Below are 26,302 nucleotides of genomic sequence, written 5' to 3'. Positions count from 1 at the left end.
TATGTATAATAATTACTGTATGTATTAGATAGTGGATAATGTACACACTACTGTAATTTATACAGGTATTAATGGTCACAGAGAGATGTTACTATATAATTTCTGAGACCTTAGGCCGAGTTCTTTTATACAGGTCATGTAACTCCTTATAATGCACAGGACATACAATATATATATATATATATATATATATATATATATATATATATATATATATATATATATATATATATATATGTGTACACTTATACAGTATATACTTGGCACATATGCAATATTGGAGATTAAAAGCCTGCTTGTATTTCATTAAAATGTTTCCACAGGGGTTTTAAGTGCTGTAACATTTTATTCTACCTTCCATTATCTTTAGGGACTGCCTGGCCCTCTGGGTCCCCATGGTTCTGCAGGTCCATCTGGGGAGAAGGTATGGATTCTAATAGCCAAACAACTGCATCTTAGTCAGTAAACCACAGGAAGTTTGATTAATTATTATACTTTTCTTAGGGTGAGCCTGGACCACGAGGAGCAATAGGTCCTGTGGGTTCACGTGGGACTCCAGTGAGTATTTTCATTTCTCTAATTTTCCCTTCACCAATGTTTGTAAAATTAAAGGAAATACAGCCTTACAGTTTGTTTTATCAATATTTAGCTACCCGTTACTATTTGCAATATTTATTCTAGATACTTTCATTATTATACTGTCTCTACACATACTGTCTGTACTCTACAGTATGTTCAGTATGACAATCATGACTCATCAATATCATATCATTTTGCAGTCAGCTTATCACTTTTGAAAGAATATATACTAATCCTGGGGCTCTTCATCAAATTGCAAAGCATTCCAAAGAACCTTAAAATTATTAAATTATACATCAAGTTTCCAGGTTCCAGTGTGGGTTGTTTTTTTCTTACTTAGACAAGGGTAGAGTATATTATATTGTTTAAAGGTGGTGGCGGCCAGTAGGGCAGCCTAAAATAAATTGGCACCTTACACAAGGTTCAAACTGCAAGTAAAGTTATTATCACTTTTAAAGAAGGAAGTACACGTAGGCTACAATATTTCAAATAGAGAATTACAAAATGATCTATATATCAGCCCCGAAGCTCTTCCTTCCCAACAGATAGCAGATGCAGTAGCAGTTCAGGATGTACAGAAAAAATCTACACTTAAAGGAACAGTGGCATATAAAGTCCACACCTACAAATAGATTTTACTTCTTGAAAACAGAAAGCCTATTGTATCCGAATACTGTAAGCTTTCCATTCTACAGTATTGTGAAATCTTGTTATTGCCCTGTTAAAATGAGAAAATGCTGTAGAAGATGAAGATGTCATGTAGCCATAACAGAACCCTTAAAATAACTATTATAAAATGTTTTCATATATTGGTGTTTTGTAAATACTGACAATCTTGCTGGGTAGACAGTTGCCATTCCATGTTGCTCTGTCATACCTAAACAATACACTTTTTAAACACCGGCCACAAAAAAGAATAGAATTAAATTGTCCCACATTTTTGGGCATTACATGTTAGCTTGTATACTATGATTTATAGATGATATTCAAGACCAACTTTTCGATTTTTTAGGGTTCCCGAGGAGAAAATGGCCCAACTGGCCCTGTTGGATTTGCTGGCCCACCAGTACGTATACAGTATCAGTAGCTAAGAAGTAATTGGAATTACCTGATGACTTTAATGTTAAATGTTCAATGTTTTATTTGCATTTCCACTACAGTAATTTTTGGATGTATGTTTTCCTCCTATATTCAATTTTCTGATATGCTTTCATACATGCAGAGCATTAATTTGTTTTAATGAGCAGGGGATAAAGAAGACATTTAAAAATGTGCCAAATTCTGTAATGTAGTTTTGATTTTCTTCATTTCTGTCAGGATATATCTCAGGTTTAGAACTAGTAAGTAGGGGTCCATGTGCTGTGTATCCTGATGTAGACATGTTGGGTACCCAATGAAAAAGAATGATAAACTTTTAGTGCAAAAAAATTATTTTATAAACAAAGTTAACTGGAAATGGAAGTCTGAAAAGTAAGTCCATATAAATGACCAGTGGGTATTGGCACCCAGAACTTGGCACGGCACTGACAACTGTTGTCCTTCTCCCTGTTGCCTATTTAGTGAACATCTTATTTTCTCTTCCCTTTTTATTAGTCCACTTCTGGCATTATGACATAATTGCAACATTTTTTGAATTCATCCCATTCAGACACTGGAACAAATAAAACGTCTGTCCATGCTCGTATCATTTAATTTGGTGCTGTTCAAGCCTATTTTATTTATTAAAATGCTACTTCACTATGTTTGACCATTGCTCCTAGAATATTTTAGTGCCAACCATTGCTTTACAGATGTATTTCCCCTGTGAAAACTCACTCTCCCTGTCTTGTTCAACAGCTGTTTGCACATGTAATTTTAGCTAAACTAAGGCAAGCTGTTCTGGGATACTGAAGTCACTGAGCTCCACTTACTTTCAGACTTGTTGCACATACATCATTTACCCACATTCAGTCATTATATAAGCTCCATGTTTACTTTAGGGTTACACTCCACTCTTGCCAAACATTTAAAGGGCATCTGATCTCCTAAAAAATGTACCACACAGACACCATTGGGTAATCATGAGATACCAACAATGCCACATGTTGGAGCTGGCACTGACATTTTCAGTCTAAAAAATACTCAAGTGCCAGCGTATTCCCATTCAAATGAACGCAAAGAGGCAGTGGTTGTTTTGTGGACTTTTCCATCATCTGAAATATGCTGGAAAATACACCCTGTGCACCATGAGCCTAAAAGTGAGCAAACATATCATTATTCCTAGGGCCCTGATGGACAACCTGGTGTGAAAGGAGAACCTGGTGAGCCAGGCCAAAAAGGTGATGCTGGATCTCCAGGTCCACAGGGACTTTCTGGATCTCCTGGTCCACATGTAAGTATGAAATACTATAAAGTGGAAAGCAAGTTAAGATGAACATGGCCACTGAAAAATAAGTTATAATTTAGGTAATTATGGAGGTGCCAAAGTTTTTTTTTGCACAATTTCAGACAAATTGTTGCAGTCCTTGTTTGAAGAGGGATTTGGTGTTTAACATGTCATTGTAAATTAAAAATGATAATGTAGTTTTTTTTAATAAAAATATCAGTATGATTTTAATACATAGCTGGTACCTCTATTACATGTAAGGGTTATAGAGTATGCAGCAGTGAAACTGATAAAGACCTGAGACTGCAGAGACACTGTGCTCCAGAATATAAATGAAACATGCTTATAAATTACATACAGTTTATGCTTCTTTAGTGAATGTGAGCTGTTAACATCGTATTATCTTACATAATATTTCTTCAGCAAAGTGTGGTTTTAAGCTTTCTAATCCTTTGTAAATGTCCTTGTAAATATAAATTATTTTACATATTTTGACCATTAATCTATAGCAGTTTTATTCACTGGAATAAAATATAACAATTTAAAGTATTATGTGTAGAAGTACTTTAAATAATTTTATGTCCTAATGTTTTTAGGGACCTACTGGTGTTACTGGACTTAAGGGTGGCAGAGGAACTCAAGGGCCACCGGTAAGTAAAAAGTTGGTCTATTTTTCGAGTTTTAGTTATTAACCCTTAAATGTCAACTTTTACCTTTTCTGCTGTCTGTGGTATATGTACAATATACCCAGTGATGGTGGATTCCAAGCCATTTGTATAGCAGAAGTAATGTCTCTTGGTGCACTTAAAGTGCATCTGGCATCTACATTGCTATTTTTTGGTGGGTGTCCATAGAACTTACATAGGTGTGCATAGCTGTTCACATTCCTAAATTTTCCATTTTTCTTTAGTTAAAAAGCCCAAGATTTGCATACCCCACTTTCTGACTTTACTGCTATATTCATGCTATGTCTGTTAAAATGAGTTTCACAAGCATGCTCATTGTAATTCTGCTTTGACTTTGTATTATTATTTTTTAGGGTGCAACTGGGTTCCCTGGTTCTGCGGGTAGAGTTGGGCCTCCAGGTTCAGCAGTAAGTAAATCTCTTCACAAATTGTATTGTTTTAAAAGTCCTGTGTGAGTTTAAAAGTGAGTGTTGTACATTTTAACATTATGCACATCTTTTACAGGATTATACAAAATACTTTAAGTTTAGGGTTTTCTGAATTATCTATCTTTATGTAATATGGAGCAAAGTAGCTTAATGCTAAACAAACCCAAAACATTTAGTTTATTAGTGGTTTTAAAAACCCCTAAAACCACTAAAATCTGACCTTAAGCCTCCACATGCTGCCCGTATATTGAAGGAAATGTTTTGACTGTTACACCAACCTTGAGAAATAATAAAAATTATTAAAAATATTTAGCAATTACTGTATCTGTATGCTTCTACCCAGGTTATATATAACAACATAAACAGTCCCCATAGGGAGAGTTAAATTGTTAACTGCAGATTAAGAAAGAAAAAAAAAAAAATTTCCTACAAGTGGAGGCTTGTCAATGAATTTATTGATACGATCTAAAGATCTGAATATAAAAAGTGCAAATTAAAAAAACGCTGAACAATGTGCTAATGAGTATGAATACTTAGAATACAGTTTCATACAATTTCTAGTGAAAAAAAACTGTAAACCTCTAAAAAGTCTGATTTGATTAAATGCAGTCCAATAAGATCAATGCAGCTCCCATTGACTTCTATAGCACCTCAACAATTTTTACTTGGCAACGTTTGGCATGAAAGGTTTTCTTGGTTTATAAACTAAATACATTTAACATTTTTGGAGTTCTTTATAAATATAAGAAAACTATGTTTGAAATGTTTAGAGATTTGTGGAAAAATCCCAATTCCATTGTTAATAAATAGGCCCCATAATGTTGAAAAAAGAAGGCTGCAAAAATAAAAACCAGCACATAAATAAAATAATAGGAACTAGGAGCAGATTTTTTGCTAGACTTTTCATTCAGCAGAAGAAACATTCAAATAAAACAATTAGTTTTCTAGGCATTACTAATATTTACTGTCTTCCTTAATAAAGGGAGCCGTAGGCCCTGCTGGTCCTATTGGTGATCCTGGCAAAGAAGGCCCACCCGGTCTACGTGGTGACCCCGGAGCACATGGCCGAACTGGAGATAGAGGACCTGCTGGCCCTACTGGAAGTCCCGGTGATAAGGGAGACTCTGGAGATGATGGTCAGCCTGTAAGTTAAACAATTTTATTTAAAAAGTTTATAAAAAATCTTTAGCATCCATGTGTCTAAATTAGATTTCATTTCCAGGGTCCTGATGGTCCACCTGGTCCAGCTGGAACAACTGGTCAAAGGGGTATTGTTGGCATGCCTGGTCAAAGAGGAGAAAGAGGTATGCCAGGACTTCCTGGACCAGCGGTAAGTCAAGTAAAATAAAAAATCTATCTATAAACAATGTTCAATATATTGTTAAACATCTGCCACAAATACATTTATGCTTGCCAGAATGATTGTTCCCCTTAATGCGATTCATTAATTTAAAATAAAATATTTATACAGTAGATGCAATTTAGGCCATGCAATATAATTGATGTTGCATTACATTTATTTGTTATCAGATTCATTGTATAATTGTAGTCATGGTAGAATTTGTTCTGATTTTTAGGGTTCTCCTGGAAAACTGGGTTCTACTGGTCCTCCTGGGGACAAAGGTCCATCAGGCCCTATTGGTCTTCCTGGTACTAATGGTCCAGTTGGAGAACCAGGTGCAGAGGTATGTTTTTTTAATCAAAGATGCTTGAAATAACTGTAGTATAAACCATTTTAGTTTTCATGATATCTCTAAGTTCCTTGTAATTTAGTTATATAGATAACGATAAATGGGTCAGCCATCACAAACATTATCATTATTAGTAAAAGGGTTAAACTAAGTATTTAATGCTATTATAAGTGTGATGCTATGTTTTTGTTCCCTACTGGGCAGTAGCATTAAGCCGTTTATAAGGATAAAGAAATAAAAGGCAAAAATGATGTTATGTTGTTTTTGGGAAAAGTTTGCTTTGTAGTTTCAGAGAAGATTTGTGACTTGGTGATCACATGGGTTATGGATACTAGGGAATGTTATGCTCTTACCTGATAATAAAGCTAATTAGAAAACTGTTTATATCTTAAGGGTTCCCCTGGTAATGATGGCCCCCCTGGACGAGATGGTGCTATTGGAAAACGGGTAAAAGGATGTTTATGATCATTATCTGTTTATTATTTCTTGATGTGAGTTTAATTGTTGTACAGGTATGGGATCTGGTATCCGGAAACCCATTATCCAGAAAGCTTCAAATTACGGGAAGGCTGTCTCCCACCCATAGACTCCTTTATAATCAAATAATTCAGCATTTTTAAAGTGATTTCCTTTTTCTCTGTAATAAAAACAGTAGCTTGTATTTGATCCAAACTGAGATTTAATTAATCCTTATTGGATGCAAAACCAGCCTATTGGCCTTATTTAATGTTTACATGCTTTTTTAGTAGATTTAAGACATGAAGATCCATTATGGAAAGACCCCTTATCTGGAAACCCCAAGTGTTGTAACACGTTATCTGAGCCAACAACCCTTGTAAATCAGTATGATAACTTGTTGGCCTTAACTCTTGGTAGCTGTTGTTGCGTATTATAACTTAGTCAGTTACCGATAGGTCTTATTTATCTACGCAATGAATAATATTTATCCCAGTTCACAATGTTATAATATATACCTACAAGAATTACTTTTTCCTTTATGGATTATATTGTTTTTCATAGCTTTCTTTTATGGTAATATACAGCTGCAAAAATATATAAAGGGGATTAAAAACCAAAAAGAAAATAATTTTCATAATTTGGTAATTTCCCATTACGATAATCCTCAAAACCTGCTACAGTACACCAGTACCATATAATTAGAATCCTGATAAAATAAGCTATCCACATTCCCAATACTGAGATAAGAAAAGGGTTGTATTAGCTGAAATCCCATAGCACCTCATAGTCTATCCTATGAGGCAGAATCATCTAAAAATTAATGCCCTATATACAGTTGTCAAAGTTGTCAAAGTTACAGGGATATAACCAGGCTATAACCAACATCTTTTAAAATACATTTCAGGGTGATCGTGGAGACCCAGGTCCTGAGGGTCTTGCAGGATCCCAAGGTGCTCCAGGAACTCCAGGACCAGTAGGTTCCCCAGGTGATGCTGGACAAAGAGGTGAACCGGTAAGTTGTACTTTACTGTGGTTATATACCGAACCAAAAAGAAAATGGCACTCCATTCAAGGAAAATGCAGGTTTATTGCAGATCCCACAGGGATCTCACGGGGCGCGAGATCCCACAGGGATCTGCAATAAACCTGCCTTTTCCTTGAATGGAGTGCCGTCTTCTTTTTGGTTTAGTGTGAGATAAGCAGTGGTGGATGCTGCAGACAGAGCACCCAACAAGGAGCACACAGAGCAGCGCAGGGGGGAGAGTAAGCTGGGAGCGGTCTAATTGGTGTAATAGAAGTTTTACTGTTGTTACATACAGTAGTTACATAGTTAAATCGGGTTGAAAAAAGACCTTCAAGTTCAACCCCTCAAAAAGAAACCGAGCATCCATACACACACCCCTCCATATTTTCACATAAATTCTATATACCCATATCTATACTAACGATAGAATTTAGTATCACAATAGCCTTTAATATTATGTCTGTCCAAGAAATCATCCAAGCCATTCTTAAAAGCATTAACAGAATCAGCCATCACAACATCACCCAGCAGTGCATTCCACAACCTCACTGTCCTGACTGTGAAGAACTCACTACGTTGCTTCAAATGAAATTTCTTTTCCTCTAGTCTGAAGGAGTACAGTGATCCTCTTTATGGGTAAAAGGTCCTGTGCTATTTGTCTATAATGTCCTCTAATGTACTTGTAAAGTGTAATCATGTCCCCTCGCAAGCGCCTTTTTTCCGGAGAAAACAACCTCAACCTTGACAGTCTACCCTCATAATTATGAGGTTAGAATTATTTGTAAGTGAAGGCAAAAGTTTTTTTAAATAATTAGATATGGGGTTATCACCTGTCCAGTTTTTAACAAGTGGAAGGGAATATGTATACAAATAAGACTATTTGCTTAGATCAGTAGATCAATGTCAATTTCTTGCACAAAAAAAATTAATTTATTTTACATGCTATTAATATTTACATTATTGTCCTTTTAAAGGGCTCTCGGGGTCCGGTAGGTCCTCCAGGCAGAGCTGGGAAACGTGGATTTCCAGTAAGTTATTTTGCCATTTTGTTTGTTTTTTGTTAACTGAACCATAAAACTGAATGTCTGATTTGTCCAATTTTCTTCAGGGTCCACAAGGCCCAAGTGGTGATAAGGGAGATAATGGAGAAATTGGTGAGAGGGGCCAAAAAGGGCATAGAGGCTTTACAGGCTTGCAAGGCCTTCCAGGTCCCCCAGTAAGTACATCTTTTTTTGTTTCATGTGAAACTGCCATCTACAGTAAATTGTTTTGTAGTGTACATTTTAATAAATATAGCACGTGAAAATATTCTTCAAAAATGTATAATTTGTTTATTGTTTTTATCCTCTAATAGCACAGGGGTAATTTAGATGTGTTCATTTTCTGAAAGATTAATCACATGAGGGCTGATCTTGCACACATGCAATCTGTAATGCAATAAGATGGGAAAAATAGTATTAAATCTGTTGCAGCTAATAAAAAAACAAAGCATTAGTCTTTGCTTTTTCATACTCTACAGTATATTTGTTTTAAATTATTTTTTTCATCACAATAGTTCCTCCTTAATTAGAGAATTCATGTGTACCTTTTTTAAGGTATTAAAAACTTGTAATGATACAATGCACTGCAATTAAATTTGCTGAATTAAGCATTTTTGTCTCTGTTTTAGGGTCCAGTTGGTGAACAAGGTAGTGTTGGACCTATTGGACCTTTTGGCCCTAGAGTAAGTGTATTTTGAAAGGCATTCCACTTCATTATCAACAGGTTTGCATGTAATGGCATTAAAGTACATTATTAAAAAATGATTATTATGAACATAGGAATACTTGTCTCTAAATATTCTCATCATTGGTATCTGATTCATAAGTGTTCTTTTATGCAGTATAGAATTGACCCCATATGCTATATATGTTGAGTTTTTCTAACAGCCCAAGGCCATCATTTGCCAAATTCGATTTTTGGTTTTATAACCCCACTGTAACTTGAAACTACCAATAACAGCTGAAAGATTATAGCAATCATTATAGGAATAATGACCTATAGCTGAAATACAGCATCATAGATCCACTTAGCACTACAAATACTGGTAACTGAGGTGCAATGTTTCATAATATCTTAATGTCTATTTATAGGGCCCCCCTGGACCAGTTGGCCCTCCTGGTAAAGAAGGTAATTCAGGACCACCTGGTCCAATTGGACCTCCTGGTGTTCGAGGAACTTTAGGTGAATCTGGACCAGAGGTAATCCTGTGCATTAAATCTATTATATTATCACTGGTTTATTCTTTTTTAATAAATTCTTTATTTTGACTTATATATAGTGATGGGCAAAAATAAATTCGCAAAACGGGCCCCAAAATTTGCTGGTGAAAATTCGCCGGCGTCAAAAAAAAATCATTGAAAAAAGCGCCGTTTCACGACTTTTTCGCCGTTTCGCAAACAGCGCAAATTCGCCCATCACTACTTATATAATACAGCCAATGTCAGTAAATGGACAGCAGTAGAACATAGTACTATGCATTGCATGAAACAAACTTTTAGAAAGCAGTAATTATAAGATTTATAAAACAGATTATGTAGTTAGAACATAATGAATACTATAAAAAGATAACAAGCAAGCAAGCAGCAGTGATAAAAGAAAAGCATCCAATTCCTAGCTAGCTAGGGGACAGTAACAAGTAACATCAAGTTCCAGCTAGAGGGCAGCCAGCATTATCCTGCAGAAAGGTGGGGGATATCCAATGATTTGCTATTTTAATATAGCTACAGGTCACATCAGGGTCATGGTAAGAGAATATAGGAATATCCTGGAGATTCTAAAAACTGAAGCCATTTCTGGTAAAATTTTACCTGTTGTTTTGGTTTGTTTAATTATGTTTTATATTTTTCAAACGGGTATATCTCATGCACTTTAAGTGCCCAGTTTTTAGCTGTAGGAATAATGTTGGTTTTCCAGAAAAAAGGTATTAATGCCTTGACAATTAAATTAAAATTAAAATCACCAATTTTTTATATTGTATTAGAGACATGTTGTCCTTATGTAATATAAGGAAGGGACATGTGTCTGTTTTGGTCATATTCATGAATCTAGGTAGGAGTTGTTTAATTTGAATCCATTATGGTTTTATTGTGGGTGGGACATTGCCAAATAATATGGGTGAGATCATCACCCGATGGTCGTTTTTTTTTTACCAGTGTTAATTCTGTGGTGTGTTTGAAGATAGTTAATTGCCATATTGTATTTAGGGTCCTCCTGGAGATGCTGGCCCTCCCGGTCCTCCTGGTCCTCCTGGACTTCTCACTGCAGCACTTGATGATTTAATGGGTGGCTATGATGATACTATGCCAGAACCACTTCCTGAATTCACAGACGATGAAGCTGCTGGTGATGGAAACAAAACGGACCCAGGTGTTCATGCTACAATAAAATCTTTAAGCAGTAAGATTGCAACGATGCGTAGTCCTGATGGATCCAAGGAGAACCCAGCACGCACATGTGATGATCTAAAACTTTGTCACTCTAATAAGAAGAGTGGTAAGTGGAAGGTTATTTTTTTTTAAGTATTGCAAAAAGCCATTTGCTTGAACTGGGGAATGCTGATCGATCCCCAGAAGTTTAATATTCTGCCTATTTATAAAAATGTTTTATTTTTTTAAATGCTCTTTTCCTTTCCTTTACTTCGGTGCTCTTCCCATTGGATGCAGCCACAAAACTTGCATTATGAGCCCTGTTTCTTCCTTAGTCATTCACTGTATTGCCTTAATACACTCCTTACACTAGGGGGCAGATTTATCAAGGGTCGAATTGCGAAGTACAAAAAACTTTGAATTCGAAAATCTAATTCTAAATTTTTTCAACAAAATTTGCAATCCTGGGGTCGAATAAAAATCGTTCGATTGAACGATTTTCCTTTGACCTCTAAAGACTTAGAAAATGGTTGTAGAAGGCTAACATAGCACTTTGGCAGGTTTAATTTGGCGAACTATTGAAGTCGAAGTTTTTTTTAAAGAGACAGTACTTCGATTATCGAATGGACGAATTTAACGATTTTTACTTTGAATCGAAGTTGAAGTAAATTCGAAGTCGTAGTACCCTATTCGATGGTCGAAGTATCCAAAAAATTACTTTGAATTTCGAATTTTTTTTAACGAAAATTCCCTCGAATTCACTTCGACCCTTAGTAAATCTGCCCCTGAATGTATGTATATTTTTCATTAACTCTGCTTTTGGTTATATTGAAGGAAGGGACAGTAGTACCTTAGTAGTACCTGCAGATCAAACTGCCCTGGCTAAATATTAGTAGTTATGGGTTGCTAGATGTGGTGTAATATGTGCAACTTTTATTAAGTAAAATCCTACACATTAAGCCACTCTTTTATCTTCATTGATCTGAGTATTTCTGACTTACAGAGAAGGAGGGATGTTTAATATTGGATTTAATCAAGAAGGTTGGATCATTTGGAAAAAGTAACCTTTTCAAATGTCAGATTACATTTACAGTATGTCTTATATTTGGAGATTTATTTTATTACAAGATAAAGATAAAAAAAACAATTATTAAATGATCACCAGTTTGAATTGGTTCCTTTTTGTAATTTATAAAGGTGAATATTGGATAGATCCTAATCAGGGATGCGCAGAAGATGCTGTAAAGGTTTTCTGTAACATGGAAACTGGAGAAACGTGTATTTCTGCAAATCCATCCTCAATACCTCGAAAAACATGGTGGACTGGTAAAGGAGTGGATAACTTCAAGCCAATATGGTATGGCGCTGATATGAACAAAGGCTCTCAAGTAAGTAGGAAATCTACAAAATGCACATTTAAATGTGTTGTATATTGCAATAATAATCATACCAAATTACTTACTAATTATTTTCTAATAATATTTTGGAATGTTGACTTTACTGTAACAAAACACTTTTCAGTGTGAATCTTACCTTTAATTTTTCCTTCAAAGGTTTATGTGCTTTAAATGCTTTTATCTTGTAATTTTTAGTGCAATCCATCAAATAAATCATAATAAAACACGTTGTAGCTGTGTTCTAACCACTGTTTAAAACTGGATTTAGCATTTTATACAATTAGACACTTATGCCACTGTTTGGCTTTTGCACATTTATTACTAATATAACCCTATCTTGGTTACACTCACTCTTAAAAAGCGATTAACCCTTTGCAATCAAGGGGCCCTAAGTTTGCTTTGTGTGTGAAAGATACCAGGAACTGGGATTTACAACACAGTGCCTCCACCTAGTGAGCACTGAAGATCACACCTCAGGGGAATTCCACTAGAAAAATAAAACACACAGTTTGCAGTAAACCAAGAGAAATTTTATATAAAGAATAAAGAAAAAATAGGTTAAATAGTGCAATGCAATAATATTCCTAGACTGGGCAAATGTGGTTCTGTCTAGTAACTAGCAGTTCTCTCCACTCCTTAAAACTTCCTTTTTCCTCAGAGCTTTTTAATCGCCAGATAGCACTGCCTGCCCCAATGTGGCAGGCTCATGAGAAACACATGTCCTCACCTCACACCAGGGACACACAAGAGTTGCAACTGGCATCCAACCACTAAACGGAATGCAGGGCAACCTTTCCTTCTAGGCTGAAACTCACATCTGTCCAGCTGAGCACAACACACAATTTCACATAGTACTGCAGCTCTTTAACATTACATTCTGCACTTTCTCTCTCTCAGCCTCTCTCTGACTCTGGCTAGCTGTTGCAGCAGGGGCTCCTTTTATCAGATCTATCTGTAACCCTGTGCATGTGGCTCCAACATCAGGCACTCCCCTGGGTCCTTCTCCTCTCGCAGGGATGCACTGGGGTGCTCGGACAGCTATCCAACCTATAACCAGGCTGGATAATATCATAGACCGAAAAACATGATCCCCTACACTAATATACGTCAAATAATAAAACATAACAGTTGAATTTATAAAAATACACAAGTACATCAAGTTCAGATTTTATCTGTATGAAACCTGCCTGAGAAACCACTCTATGGGCTAACCTCTAACAGTATTGGAATAATCAGCAGTAGACCTAATGTACAGATCCTGTATGAGGGGCAATGCATAGCATGGCCACATTTCTAATGTCCCTAGGCCCAAGTGGATAGACAGTGTATGAGAGGCTACACACGGTATGGTCACTTTTTTCAACTGAAAAAAACCAGTTCATTAAAAAAATGCTTACAAATGAGGATCTGAAAAATCGAAGCAATCAACTACATAAAACAAGAGTAAGTTTAGGAATTAATTAATTAATTAATATGCCCCTAGTGTTGGATTCACAGGAGGTGCCTAACATATTGACTCCCCCAGTGTATCTGTTTTTTTTGTTCTTTATATAAGACTAATAAATGTCATATTGAAAAGAAATTTGTTACTGTGAAAATAACTTTAGTTACATGATAGTCATTTGTACCTATATATTCTGTGATTAGTAAATATAAATATGTTTTTTAGTTTGTCTATGGAGACACTCAATCACCGAATACAGCTGTCACCCAACTGACCTTCCTCCGCCTTCTGTCAAAGGAAGCTTCTCAGAATATAACCTACTATTGTAAAAATGCTGTTGGATACTTGGATGAAAAAACACAAAACCTGAAAAAAGCTGTCATCCTTAAAGGTGCAAATGACCTTGATATTAGAGCAGAAGGAAACAGCCGATTTAGGTATACAGTTCTTGAAGACAGTTGCTCGGTAAGTAACTTTTTGTTTAGGGCCATTTGGGAATATTTTCTTCACTAGTAATGAAATCTTTCTGTAAGCACAAATAATACTGATAGCAGAACATATTTTAAATAATGCAGCTGTATCATCAACTAGGATCTGTTATTTTGGAAATTGAATTTGATTTTGGTTTGGCCTATAATAGCATAGGATTTATTAACATTTGTGAACTTTCTCTTTAATTCTGCAGAAACGCAATGGAAATGTTGGAAAAACTGTCTTTGAATACAGAACCCAAAAAGTAGCACGCCTACCTATTATCGACATTGCCCCTGTGGACATTGGCAGTGCAGACCAAGAGTTTGGAGTTGACATTGGGCCAGTTTGTTTCTTGTAAAAGATAAAGAATATCAAAGAAATAAGACTGTCAAAGTTAATCCTGAGACTCTTGAAAAATCATAGCTGGTGTTTTGCCAGCAAATGTACATACTGTTTTCCATTATTTTCATTTTGTTCATGGCCTTGCCCCTTTCCAAAGTATTTATTTTGCATTCATTTTTAATAGTTTTGAGCAGAAATGTAATTTGAGAGGACCAATGACCCTTTTGTGATGATTCTTAACCAAAGAAAATGTATTCTTCATGTATGGACATGTAAAAAGGGAATAACAGCTGTGTGGTCACAAAAAATATATTGTTCAGTTCCTTTCAGTACTCACTTATAATAGAAAATATCCATCCCCATGGAATACAACAATATTGCTAGAACGCACCAACCTTTAAATTGTTATTACATTTATTTTGGGATAAACACATCTCTTGGGATCCTGCTAAGATTTCTAAAACCCCGGAAGGTTTCGATATAATGAATTACATTTCATATTGTGATACCTCTCAAGATATCTTCAGCTTTAATGACTTTTTGAATCATTTTAATTGGAAATAATTATTTTTCTCAAGGCAAACCAATCTCTTATTTTGAATACAGCCACTAGTATAGTCATATCCATCAGTTGAGTTCAAAGATGTGGCCTTGCTGATTTCAAGATGAAGAGTATAAAAGAGAAAACTTGCAACTGACATATACGTAAAACAAACACTTTGGCAGATGTATGATAGGTCAAACTAGGTAATTCAGTAGTATTTAGTAAGTTTGATCTGATTTACCAAAACTGAATATTTTCCAGACAGGAAAGTCTCGAATAATGGATTTGAATTTGTCAGAACATCTTAGACTTCTCATAAAAAAACCTAGCAACGAGCAATTAATTGGCCTTATTTTTATGTCAGACTGATTATGCCACACTTATACTTAATTTGGGAGTTTTGGCTGCTGTTAATTCTACTACAATTAAGCCTAACCACTAAAATTGTGAAATTTGTTTTTGCATGACTTCTGTATGTTTTGATCTTCATATGTTTACTTGTATATTTAGAGGCCATGAGGGGGAACAAATTGATCTGATTTAATATAAATGCCTTCTATGTCCTGTTGGTTTTATAATTATATGTTGCATGAAATAATTGTAAAGCTTGGTAAATTCTTCCATTTTTAAAATGGAAATTAACTTATTTCTCCAGAAATACTGAAAATGGAATCAGCCTCAACCCTTTGCAGTGCAGAAGAAACACATTCTGTTTTTAATTGATTTACTTTTTCAAGTTGATTTAATTCCAAAATACAGTAGCTATGTTTTTGCTATTCTTCATTGCTCATTGGGTACGAACAAACAACTGAAGTGTTTGAATTCTTACTTCAAAATTGTTACTTATAGTACATGGAAAGCATCCTACTCTTTTAGCAACAAAGTACAAAAGGTTCCAACATTGCTTAGCAAACGCTACCTCATCTCTATATGCTGGGATGCAAGTTGTATTATCATGTCCAATAATGAAAAGGTGCTATTCCTTTATTGTTCATTAGAGGATGGGGAGAGGCCGTGTATATGTTTCATGGTGCTAAAATTCCTTTTGTAAAATCCCGAATAAAAAAAAAATTACAGATGCCCCTAAATTATATTATTTTCTAAATGTTAAGCTGAACTGTGCTTTGTCATATGAATTTTCTTGTAGGCCATAAAGAAATCTTTTTTTTATCAAGTGAGTGCAATATATATAGAGAGATTTTTTTCCTGTCTTGTGTCTTTTTCTTTTTTTTGCTATGTTTTTCTATGCATAAACAAATATTTCTTTTTTCATAAACTTGTCTTTTCCTCAAGGATCCAGATACAAAAAATGTTGTTCCTGGCATTCCTGGGTTCATCAAATAAAAATGGAGCTAGCACACCAAAATATTGATAAATTTGAATCCCAGTAGCTCATTCATTGGCAATTGTAGGACAACACAATGCTTTGAGGGCTCATTTACTGTATGAACACAAGTACCATATGCAAAGTGCAATTTGGATCTCTAGTGAATAGGATCAATACATGTTACAATAACATTTTAAATGAGCCATTATGTCTAATTCTTTATACCCAAAGGGTAATATTTACCTGAAAAATATTTACCTAAAACATTAGGTTTGCTTACACTTGTGTTAAATAAGTTTCTTCAAGACAAACTCTGGTGTGTTCCCTAATTATAGGTTTAAAATGAGAAGGTGTGAAGTGATGGGCGAATCTCTCCCGTTTTGCGTCGCCGAAAAATTCGCGAATTTCCTGCAAAATTTGTGAAACGGCTAAAAAGTTTGTGAAATTCGGACGTTTTCACGCAAAATCGAGCAATTCGAACCTTTTCACGAAAAAATCAAACGGTTTCACGAAAAAATTGTGAAAATCGGAAATTGCCACAGGCGAATTTTAGCCGGCGAATTTTCGTGAATTTATTCTCCGGCGGCGAAACACGGGAATTCGCCGCGAATTCAAGCCTGGCGTATGTTTTCGCCCATCACTAAAGGTGTGCAAAGGTCTGTTGCTTCTTTGGAAAAGAACTACAGTATGTATAATATTTAAAGGGCGTGTTACACATAAACGTAACCATGTATCTTTGAAATACATTAAAACTTTCTTTTATATTCTGGTGGATGAAGAATTACATACATCTGACAACAAGTTATACCAAATGTACAAAGTTTTGCAAATCAATCATAATTGTTATGAATCATTTTTTGGTACAAAGGTAGCAAAATACAGTGGAATTTGTATCTACCTTTTCATTGGATTCTAGATGTTGGCATTTGTGGCTGTTGTAGCATGATAACAAATTTTCACATTAATACACTTTAGATTCTCCTATAGTTGAACATACATTATGTTTCAAAATGTTAAAAAAAAAACCCCAAAAAACTCTGGTTCAAATCTCCAATATAAACATGACAGACCAGGGACGATTTGATCATAAGTACACAAAGTACAATAGAATGTGCTACAGTACAGCTATATTCTTCATAAAAATAGGTTTTGTCTTTTTAATAACATTTTAGGGAACCACTTACATTCTGTAATCTTAATTATGGGGCAGATTATCATAGTGTGAAATTAGAGCTCACCATACAAACTCAATTTCTTTCAATTCATTCCTGTGAAATTTTAGAAGAATATTTATCAATGGGTGAAAGTTAGGGGCATATTTATTATGCTGTGTAAAATAAATCAGGATCAAAGACCACACATCACCAGGCTTCCCTGTGTAAAGAACATAGTAAAAAACGGCGTAACATGTTTACATGTTTTTTTCTTGGAGTGACTTCTGCCAGAAGCAATGTATGGAATAAAATCTGCCATTTGCATGGCATGGTAAATTGTTGTGAATTTCGTTTTACACAGCATAATAAATATGCCCCTTAATGTTCAGCAAAATGTAATACCAATAACAACCGTAAAACAAATACTTAATATCCACTGAAGACTACAAACAGTTATAATAAAGGGTCAGCCTACAACACTCTCCAATAACTGAATCCCCTTCTAGCAGCCCCTTGCATCACTTTGGGACCAGGACTGACCCCTGCCATGCCCACACATTGTACTCCTATCACCAGCTTCCCCACAAGGGAGCCCCTCTCACTGCTGCAGCTGAATATGAACCCATATGGTATTTTGAAAGGGCAGACAGGAGCTTCTTCAGGTAAAAAACCACCCTGCTAAACAAAATAGGATTTGGTATCATATAGTAAATTATTTATATTTTATTTGCCCTTAATAAGTCAAATAGGCCTGGCAAAGCTTACCTTTGAAGTTTAAATAAATTAAATAAAAGGAGAGAAGAGAATGATTTTAGTTCCCTTGAAAAAAGGCTACATTAGGTTTTATCAAAGAAGAAGGAAAACTGAAGTTACTGTTGGGTGGCAAGTTAGCCATACCCAATAAAAAACTGTTCACTTTTTACCATTGGACAATGCTTTTCTTATGTACAAATATCAATGGCCCAATGTTCTCTCTACCAGAGCGCCATGCCACCAAGCAACATTTTTTTTATTCTTGCAGAACAGCATTGATCCAAGGTTAAAAAGTTTGTGATCTCATTTACAGGTGGTTGGCCACAAAATTGGCACCCCAAAAGCATTGTATTTGTATAGGGATAGGTTACTACACCCAATATTTATTAAAATATAGGTATTATACACACTCTTTCACTTAATTTACTGCTCTGATATTCTGTACCAAATTTATACATCTACTGGTGCATCTTTATACATCTATGTGTCATACAGCTCCAGCTTTATAATAATGATCTTATCCAGGTATGATCTTTGTGGTGCAGCTTTGGATTTAATAAATTTTTATTGTGTTTTACATAAGCAAACAAGATTATAACAAAAGTCCAGCAATGGACTGATATACAATTATTTACAGCTTAGGGTGTACATAGAATGGAAGAGTATCAGGCTATAATTCATTGGTGGCAACACCATCTAAACTGTCTTAGTCTACGGATAGCGAACTAAATTAAACCAAACCTAACAATGCTCAAAAAGATAATTGTAAGCGATATACAGGAGGAAATAGCCATTACATTACAAGTTATAATTGAAGCAATTCTAAAGATCAGGATTTGCAACTGTCAAAAAAGTCCCAATAAATAGACCAAATGTCATAAAAAGGATTGTTTATGATGGAGTTCAGCCATCCTTATCATTATCGTTTCTTGCCAACAGAGATGATTTAGGAGAGACAAGATATCTTCTATTGACAGAGTTGTGACAAGTAACCAGTTCAAGAATAACAGTTGTTTTGTTGCTGCTGAAAACAACATAATAATGTTGTTGAAGAGTTGATTATGGGATTTTAAATGTTTCTTCTTCCATGGCCCTAGTTTGTACAGGTGTAGTAATGCTGTGACAGGGTTTAATTTGAAGCGGTATTTCAGTTTAAGATTTAGGAAATTTTCCAAGGCAAGCCAGACTTTACGAACTTCAGGGCAACTCCCTAAGTAATGAAACAGGTCAATATTTAACTGGGAACATTTAGGACAAAAGGACATTGAAAATAAGCCTGTAAATGTTTTGAACATTTTCCCATAGCCTAAATGGACCAGTTTAAAATGTTGAACTCTCCAATTTTCTGATATAAAAATCACATTATAATTACTAATGGAACGTGAAAGTTGGGTGGGAGTGATTTATGTTTGCAATTATCTGGACCACTTATCCGCCACTTTTTGAAGAGGATGTTTTTATTATAGCCTGGGGACCATCGTTTTTGAAAAATATGATCTATTGTCAGTAGATTAGGATTTTCAATGAATACAAGAATTGCATCAGCTAACCAGTGTTTCTGGAGGGCAAATGACTCTTTATCTGGGACTCCTATTAAACCACTCTTGATATACAAATATAAATAGAGTAATCTCCCGGATTTAAGTTGTTCATATTTTTAGAATTGGACCACTTAACTATATTGCCATTAGCTGGATTCATTATGTCTTTGATCATTAAAGAAAGAATTTTTCTCCTGAAAGAGAGAAAAGGGGGACAACTGGAACTCAAGTTTTTCCATAGGAGTTAAATAGGCATAAAGGCGTTCTGAGTATGATTAAATCCATGACTAGAAACAGTAGTTTGCATGTGAATAAAGAGCCCGTGAACAGAGGATCAGTTTTGAATTGTATTTGAAGTGTATTTCTCTTCGTTTATAATGTAATATTTCCAAATTATCATGTTGAATTTCTAATTTAGGGTTTGTATATCTTTCTCCCCCAGATATCCATTTAATTAAATACCTGGTAATAGCAGTTAGGTTAAACATCCTGAAGTTTGGAACTCTTAATCCTTCTAACTCATAGGGACAATGTAACTTTGAAAGAGCTATTTTAGGTTTGTTACTCCCCCAGATGAAGTTAGTCAGGGAGGAATCAAGTTTTTTTTATATCACCATGCTTTACTAGAAGTGGTAAATGTAATAAAGGATAGATGAGTTTGGGAAAAATTTGCATTATATAGAATGCTATTTTCCCTTTCAAATCCAGTGGAGCATTTCTCCATTTTTGACAAAGCAAAGACACTTTATTGATGGCTGGTGTAAGATTCATAAGTATAAAGTTTCCTCAGATCTGATGGGACTTTGAGACCTAAGTAAGTAATTTGAGGTTTAGAGTTTTTAAGCAAGAGTCAGGTATAGATAAATTGATATTCAATAACTCTGACTTGTTAATGTCTCATTTATAACCTGAAAATGAACCAAATTTATTAAAAACTTTGAAAATCTCCTCCAATGAATTGTTGACATTTTGAGTTAACAGTAATAGGTCATCAGCAAATGCTAGAATTTTCAAATGAACTTTGTTAATTTTTAATCCCTGGAAAGAGTCCAAATTATCTAGGGCTTTAATCAGGGGTTCAAGAGAAATATTAAAGAGTAATGGAGATAAGGGGCACCCTTGTTTGGTTCCTTTAAAAATTCTGAAAGGGGCTGATTTCACTTCTGCAATCAGTACCTGGGATTCCGGAGAGGAATAAAGGAATAAATATCTGTCAGAAAGCATTTTAGAAAATTCAGGATGATCAGCCAATGTTACAGGGCAAGACCATGACACTGATCTCTTTTAAAAGTGGGATTGGAAAGTAAGATTGAAAATAGGGCATGGTCCGAATGATCAATGGAGCCTCTGTCTGCTTTTATTGATTTATCAAACAGATTGTTTGATAAAAGGATGTAATCAATTCTAGTTCCTTTCTTATGATGAGGGGAAAACTATGAATCAATAACTATAGCTAAATACACAATATTAAACTGCATGTCCTAGGAAAGCAGGTATACGGACCTCCTTTTTTCCCTAGAAACAGAGGACAATTAACCCTCTTGTAAAGAAAGGTAACTGGAATGAAGAAAACTACCAGACAAATCGCAGCACCTCAAGACTATTAAGATCCGAACACCATGTCATCTTCACTGGAGAGACAGGGAGAAATCTTTTTTGATGAAAAAGGCGATCTGGATCTAGAACTTGACCTTTGAGTGCCACCCTGGTCCTGGTTGGCTCCACTGAAGGAAGTTGAGCTTGATGACGTGACATTTCAAGTTTCCGGTCTCTTTGGGAAAGAGAGTTAGATGCTGGAGAATTTGAACTATGCCAAGTGGATGTGGATGTTGCATATTTGTTTATACTTCATATTGTGGACAAAATGAGATGCATCTTTGGGATCACTGTTAATGTAAATTCCTGTAGGTAGAATAATTTTTAACTTTGATGGGTGCAATAAGGAAAAATTATTATTCTGATTCAACAGAAACTGACAGGTATTGGAGAATTCTTTTCTCTTTTGAGATAGGAAGATTGAATGATCTTGGAAAATGAGAATTCTGTTGCCTTCTAAATCCAAGCCTTTAGATTTTTTGTACGCTTGAAAGAGCTTATTTTTCTCAAAATAGTCAAGGAATTGAGCAATAAACACTCTTGGTCTGGTGAGATGGACATCTTTCAAGGATCCAATCCTGTGTAGTCTTTCAATTTTCATATCATTTCATGACCAGAGGGATGCCCAGCTTTTGAGGTATAATTTTGGAGACTAATTTTGCTAAAGAGTCTATTTTATGTGATTCCGAGATATCCACAAATCTCAGATTATTCCGGAGTGATCTATTCTCCAGATCATCGATTTTCAGAAACATTTCTTTTACTTTACTTTTTCCCCCAAGAATTCAGTTTTCTTTTGTGTTATGTCAGAGATGGTGGAGATAGTAGATTCCAGCTCTGTAAACCTCTTATCGTGGCTTCCCAGTTGATGGGAGATTTTACCTATTTCCAAATGCAATTTGTCTAATGCTTTGTTGATTGACATTTCAATGACAGGATTGATTAACCTTGCCACTTCCTTGGCAATTAATGAATAGTTGTCTCCTGAATCCCTCTTTTGTAAAAAGATTACTTGAGAATTCCCAGAGGTAGAGGTTTCTGACTCCAAGCTTTTCAAGTTCTTTTTATGGGATTTCTCTTAAGTTTTACTGCTAAACTTTGCTGCCATATATATGTATAATTTAATATTTTATTCTTAAAGGGAGAATAAGTTTTTACTTTACTGATAATGTAAAGGCTAAAAAGAGCACTAAACCTGGGCACTCTTGGACTTTATGAAGCAAAAAATTTAGTTTGCAATACTACAGTGGGAGAGAGACAATTTAGAAGGAAAAGCACAATATCCCTAAACACAGACTCTCATGTATCCCCAGATTCTTTTCCCACTGGTTGCCAAATATGATTAAATGAAACATACATGGCTATATAAAAACAGTTGCCCCAGAAATATGCATTATCTGTTAGTTAACTTAAACACCGCCAACCTGAGATGGGAGGACCATTTATCAAAGGTCGAATTTCAGTGGTTTTAAAGGTTTTTGAAACAACAATTAAACTCTATTTCTCAAACAGCATGAAAGTCATTAGAAGATCTGATTAGAAAAAGTATGAATAAAAAAAAAAAACGATGAATAGTGCGCTAATGAATACAAAAGCCTTGACATTTTTTTTCATCAATTACTAGCGGAAAGAAAAATCCAAAAACCTTTAAAAGTCCAAATTGATTACAAATGGTCCAATAGGATCAGCACAGCTCCCAATGATACTATGGGACCTCAACAATGACACTGCCCAGAATTAGACAACGTGTTATCTACAAAGACCCCTAGATCCTTCTCATTTAAGGAAACTCCCAACACACTGCCATTTAGTGTATAACTTAATAGTGTTTTTGCCAAAGTGCATAAGCTTGCATTTATCAGTATTGAACCTCATTTTCCAGTTTGCTGCCCAGTTTTCCACTTTAGACAAAACACTCTGCAAAGTGGCAGCATCCTGCATGGAACCTATAGTTCTGCACAATTTAGTATCATCAGCAAAATAGAAACAGTACTTTCAATGCCCACCTCCAGGTCATTATATTACCAAATAAAATATTTATATACCATATTTTAGCCAGTTCTCTATCCAGGTACCAATACTATGTTCCAGGCCATCACATCCACTGCCATCCCAGAATCGAGGTCCCTGCTCACCTTCTCATAAAAGGAAATTAAATTAGTCTGGCAAGATCTATTACACATAAAACCATGCTGGGTCAAACTCATAGTATTATGGTTTGAGAATGGGGTCCCTTTTTGAATAGCGGCACCACATTAGCAATACGCCATTCTCTAGGCACAGTGCCAGACCTCAATTAATCCAGAGCTAAGCTCTCTTAGTACCCTGACATGAATATCATCTGGCACCTGACCTTTGTTTATTTTATTTTTTTTATTCTTTTTACTGCTTGCTGCAATACCATTTTCCATATGGATTTTAGCTTGTCTGATAAGCTTTTTTTGCTTGATTTATTGCCTTCTTGTACCTGATAAACATTTTATCTGCCCCAGCTGTCTTGAAAGCCTTTTCTTACCCACCTCAACAGCAACACTTCTATTGAACCAACAACGTTCCTTGCTTACAAGCGGAATATACTGACATGCATATTTACTAAGCAGCATTTTAAAATAGTCCCATTTTTGTTCTGTGTTTAACCCTGTGAAAAGCATTTCCCCCTTAATATGTTGCAGCAATGCCCTTATACTGTCAGATTTAGTGTTTTAGTTGCTTTCTTATAGAGTTGTTTCTGCAACATAATCTCAAAGGAGACCATGTTATGATCAGTATTCCGTAAATGCTCACCCATGCAAATGCTAAAGCTGAGTTTGGTATTATTAGTTATAACAAGATCCGAAAGAGACTAGTTGGTTCTTGAACGAGCTGAAATACAAAGTTGTCATTCAGCATATTTACAAACCTGCTAGCTTTTTCTAACTTGGCAGCCCCATTACCCCAGTCAATGTTTGGATTTCCGTTATGGCGATGTGCTTCTCTTACAAGGGTTCTGTTTTATTATGGTTCCGACTGCAAATTGCATCTGGGTCCCTGTCTCTTTTAAGCATCATGTTAGATTAAGAATCCAAAGCTTATAATTTAGGCAGGCAAAACAAATGGAGCACTACTCTTAGTTTGAGAATGCATTCCTACTTGGAGATTACTGTCCTATGCTTATGTGGGCATAGTGAAGTATGTAGGTACAGGTGCTTATGTGTGAATTCTTAGTGCTTGCTGAGAGATTGAGGCAATAACAATGCTTGGGTTGCCTGGATTCTGTGTAGGGTTGCCACCTTTTCTGGAAAACAATACTAGCTTATATTTATATATTTCCAAATTATTAATATTGTCATCAAGGATCATTTCTACTTTTCATTTTCCTTTGGTCATATTATGGAATGCGTTTCCATATTTCATGTACAATTTTCTTCATAGGGCTGCAAGATGATCATGTTGGATGGGCTCCTTGATCTAAGTCCTAACAGGAATTTATTAGTCCTTTGAATAATGTTTTTTTCCTCTCTAGGTTAATTCAAGATCTGATGACTTGAACAAACACTTCCCCAAGAGGTGTCCTCCGAAAGATGCAAAATCAGCTGTAGAAAAACAGATCTCTCAGTGGTAGCACATTACTGTAACAGTGACCACAGTATTAATGTATTGATGGGATTGACGGGTAAGAGGAGCGAAAGAGTGGGAAAAAATATAAATTAATTTGTGTAGAAATGCAATATCCTGCATTGTAGCCTAGACGGGGACACAACCTTTCTTTCCAGATATGAATATGGCTAATATTCAACTGATCTTGCTGGGGCGGGGGGGGATTTGAACACACTTCAAAAGATTTTTTGTATGTTGCAACAAGACTGCTGTTACAAAAGGTGCTTTGCATGGCATAAGAAGAACACCGCATTCCAAGAAAAACACCTGCTACCTACTGTCCAATTTGGTGGAGGTTCCATCATGCTGTGGGGTTGTGTGACTAGATCAGGGACTTGGGCCCTTGTTAAAGTGGAGGATCGGATGAATTCAACCCAATATCAACACATTCATCAGGAAAATGATCAAGCATCAGTCACAAAGTTGAATTTAAGCAGAGGTTGGATATTCCAAAAAGAGAATGACCCTAAACAGACTTGGAAATCTACAAAGGCATTTATGCAGAGGAAAAACAGAGGCAGAAGTACAATATTCTTGAATGGCCGTCACAGTCCCCCGACTTAAATGTCATCAAAAATCTATGGGATGATTTGAAGCAGTCTGTCCATGCTCAGCAGACATCAAATTGAACTTAACTGGAAAGATTTTGTATGGACGAATGGTCAAAAATACCGCCATTCAGAATCCAGACATTCATCAAAGGCTATAGGAGGTGTCTAGAGGCTTTTACATTTGCAAAAGGGGGGCTTAACTAAATACGTTAAGTTATAAGCCCAAATTTATGCACCTGTCTAATTTTGTTATGATGCATATTTTCTGTTAATCCAATGAACTTTATGTCATTGCTGAAATACTACTTTTTCCATAAGGCATGTTATGTATTAAAAGGAAGTTACTACTTTGAAAGCTCAGCCAATGATAAACAAAACTCCAAAGAATTAAGAGGGGTTCCCAAACTTATTCATTTGACTGTAAATAATCAAATACTTGGGTCTAAATATTAACTCTACAGATGATTCTAGAGGGCATAACAATATCCTCTGAGTAAAATAATCTCAGATGAATTAATCTTCAGCAGCATTACTTCTATTTACAAATAAAGTGCATTGTTCATATACAGTAGGTCTGTCCTTATGCTGAAATCTGAAAACCTGCTTTTGCATTCTGAGGTTTATCTAAGAGCTAAACTGAAATTGTATGAGCAAAGGACTGCAAATAAAGCTTTTTGAACCCCATTTATTATTTTACTATGACATAAAATAAAATATTGAATTTTTTAAATTTTTTGGATGTGTCAGTCAACCCTAAATAACAACAACTATAAGTTGTTCTTTTTTAAGTATTTACAATAAGGATGATTATGTTCAACTGCATGATTTTAATTTTCTAATATTTTACAGTGGCACTGTGGAGACAAAATAGAACCCCCTACAATGATCTTGAACAGGAGGCGAG

The 26,302-nt window shown here is 35.4% G+C and overlaps 1 protein-coding gene across 1 annotated transcript in view; it reads left to right on the top strand.

The window, feature by feature from the left end:
- col5a2.S (collagen, type V, alpha 2 S homeolog) overlaps positions 1 to 16,043 on the top strand; it is a 105,880-nt gene extending 89,837 nt beyond the window's left edge. Inside the window, exons 36-54 of the mRNA XM_018239031.2 lie at positions 371 to 424; positions 505 to 558; positions 1,592 to 1,645; positions 2,843 to 2,950; positions 3,541 to 3,594; positions 3,984 to 4,037; positions 5,041 to 5,202; positions 5,281 to 5,388; positions 5,636 to 5,743; positions 6,143 to 6,196; positions 7,113 to 7,220; positions 8,207 to 8,260; positions 8,341 to 8,448; positions 8,902 to 8,955; positions 9,365 to 9,472; positions 10,478 to 10,766; positions 11,837 to 12,027; positions 13,706 to 13,945; positions 14,166 to 16,043. Of these exons, the coding sequence (XP_018094520.1) occupies positions 371 to 424; positions 505 to 558; positions 1,592 to 1,645; positions 2,843 to 2,950; positions 3,541 to 3,594; positions 3,984 to 4,037; positions 5,041 to 5,202; positions 5,281 to 5,388; positions 5,636 to 5,743; positions 6,143 to 6,196; positions 7,113 to 7,220; positions 8,207 to 8,260; positions 8,341 to 8,448; positions 8,902 to 8,955; positions 9,365 to 9,472; positions 10,478 to 10,766; positions 11,837 to 12,027; positions 13,706 to 13,945; positions 14,166 to 14,312 (2,109 nt within the window). The 3' untranslated portion in view covers positions 14,313 to 16,043. The remainder of the gene's footprint in view (positions 1 to 370; positions 425 to 504; positions 559 to 1,591; positions 1,646 to 2,842; positions 2,951 to 3,540; positions 3,595 to 3,983; positions 4,038 to 5,040; positions 5,203 to 5,280; positions 5,389 to 5,635; positions 5,744 to 6,142; positions 6,197 to 7,112; positions 7,221 to 8,206; positions 8,261 to 8,340; positions 8,449 to 8,901; positions 8,956 to 9,364; positions 9,473 to 10,477; positions 10,767 to 11,836; positions 12,028 to 13,705; positions 13,946 to 14,165) is intronic.
- The last annotated feature ends 10,259 nt before the right edge of the window (positions 16,044 to 26,302 follow it).

This window comes from Xenopus laevis, chromosome 9_10S, assembly GCF_017654675.1.
Source record: "Xenopus laevis strain J_2021 chromosome 9_10S, Xenopus_laevis_v10.1, whole genome shotgun sequence".
Lineage (NCBI taxonomy): Eukaryota > Metazoa > Chordata > Amphibia > Anura > Pipidae > Xenopus > Xenopus laevis.
This window is presented reverse-complemented; position numbering and strand designations above follow the sequence as displayed.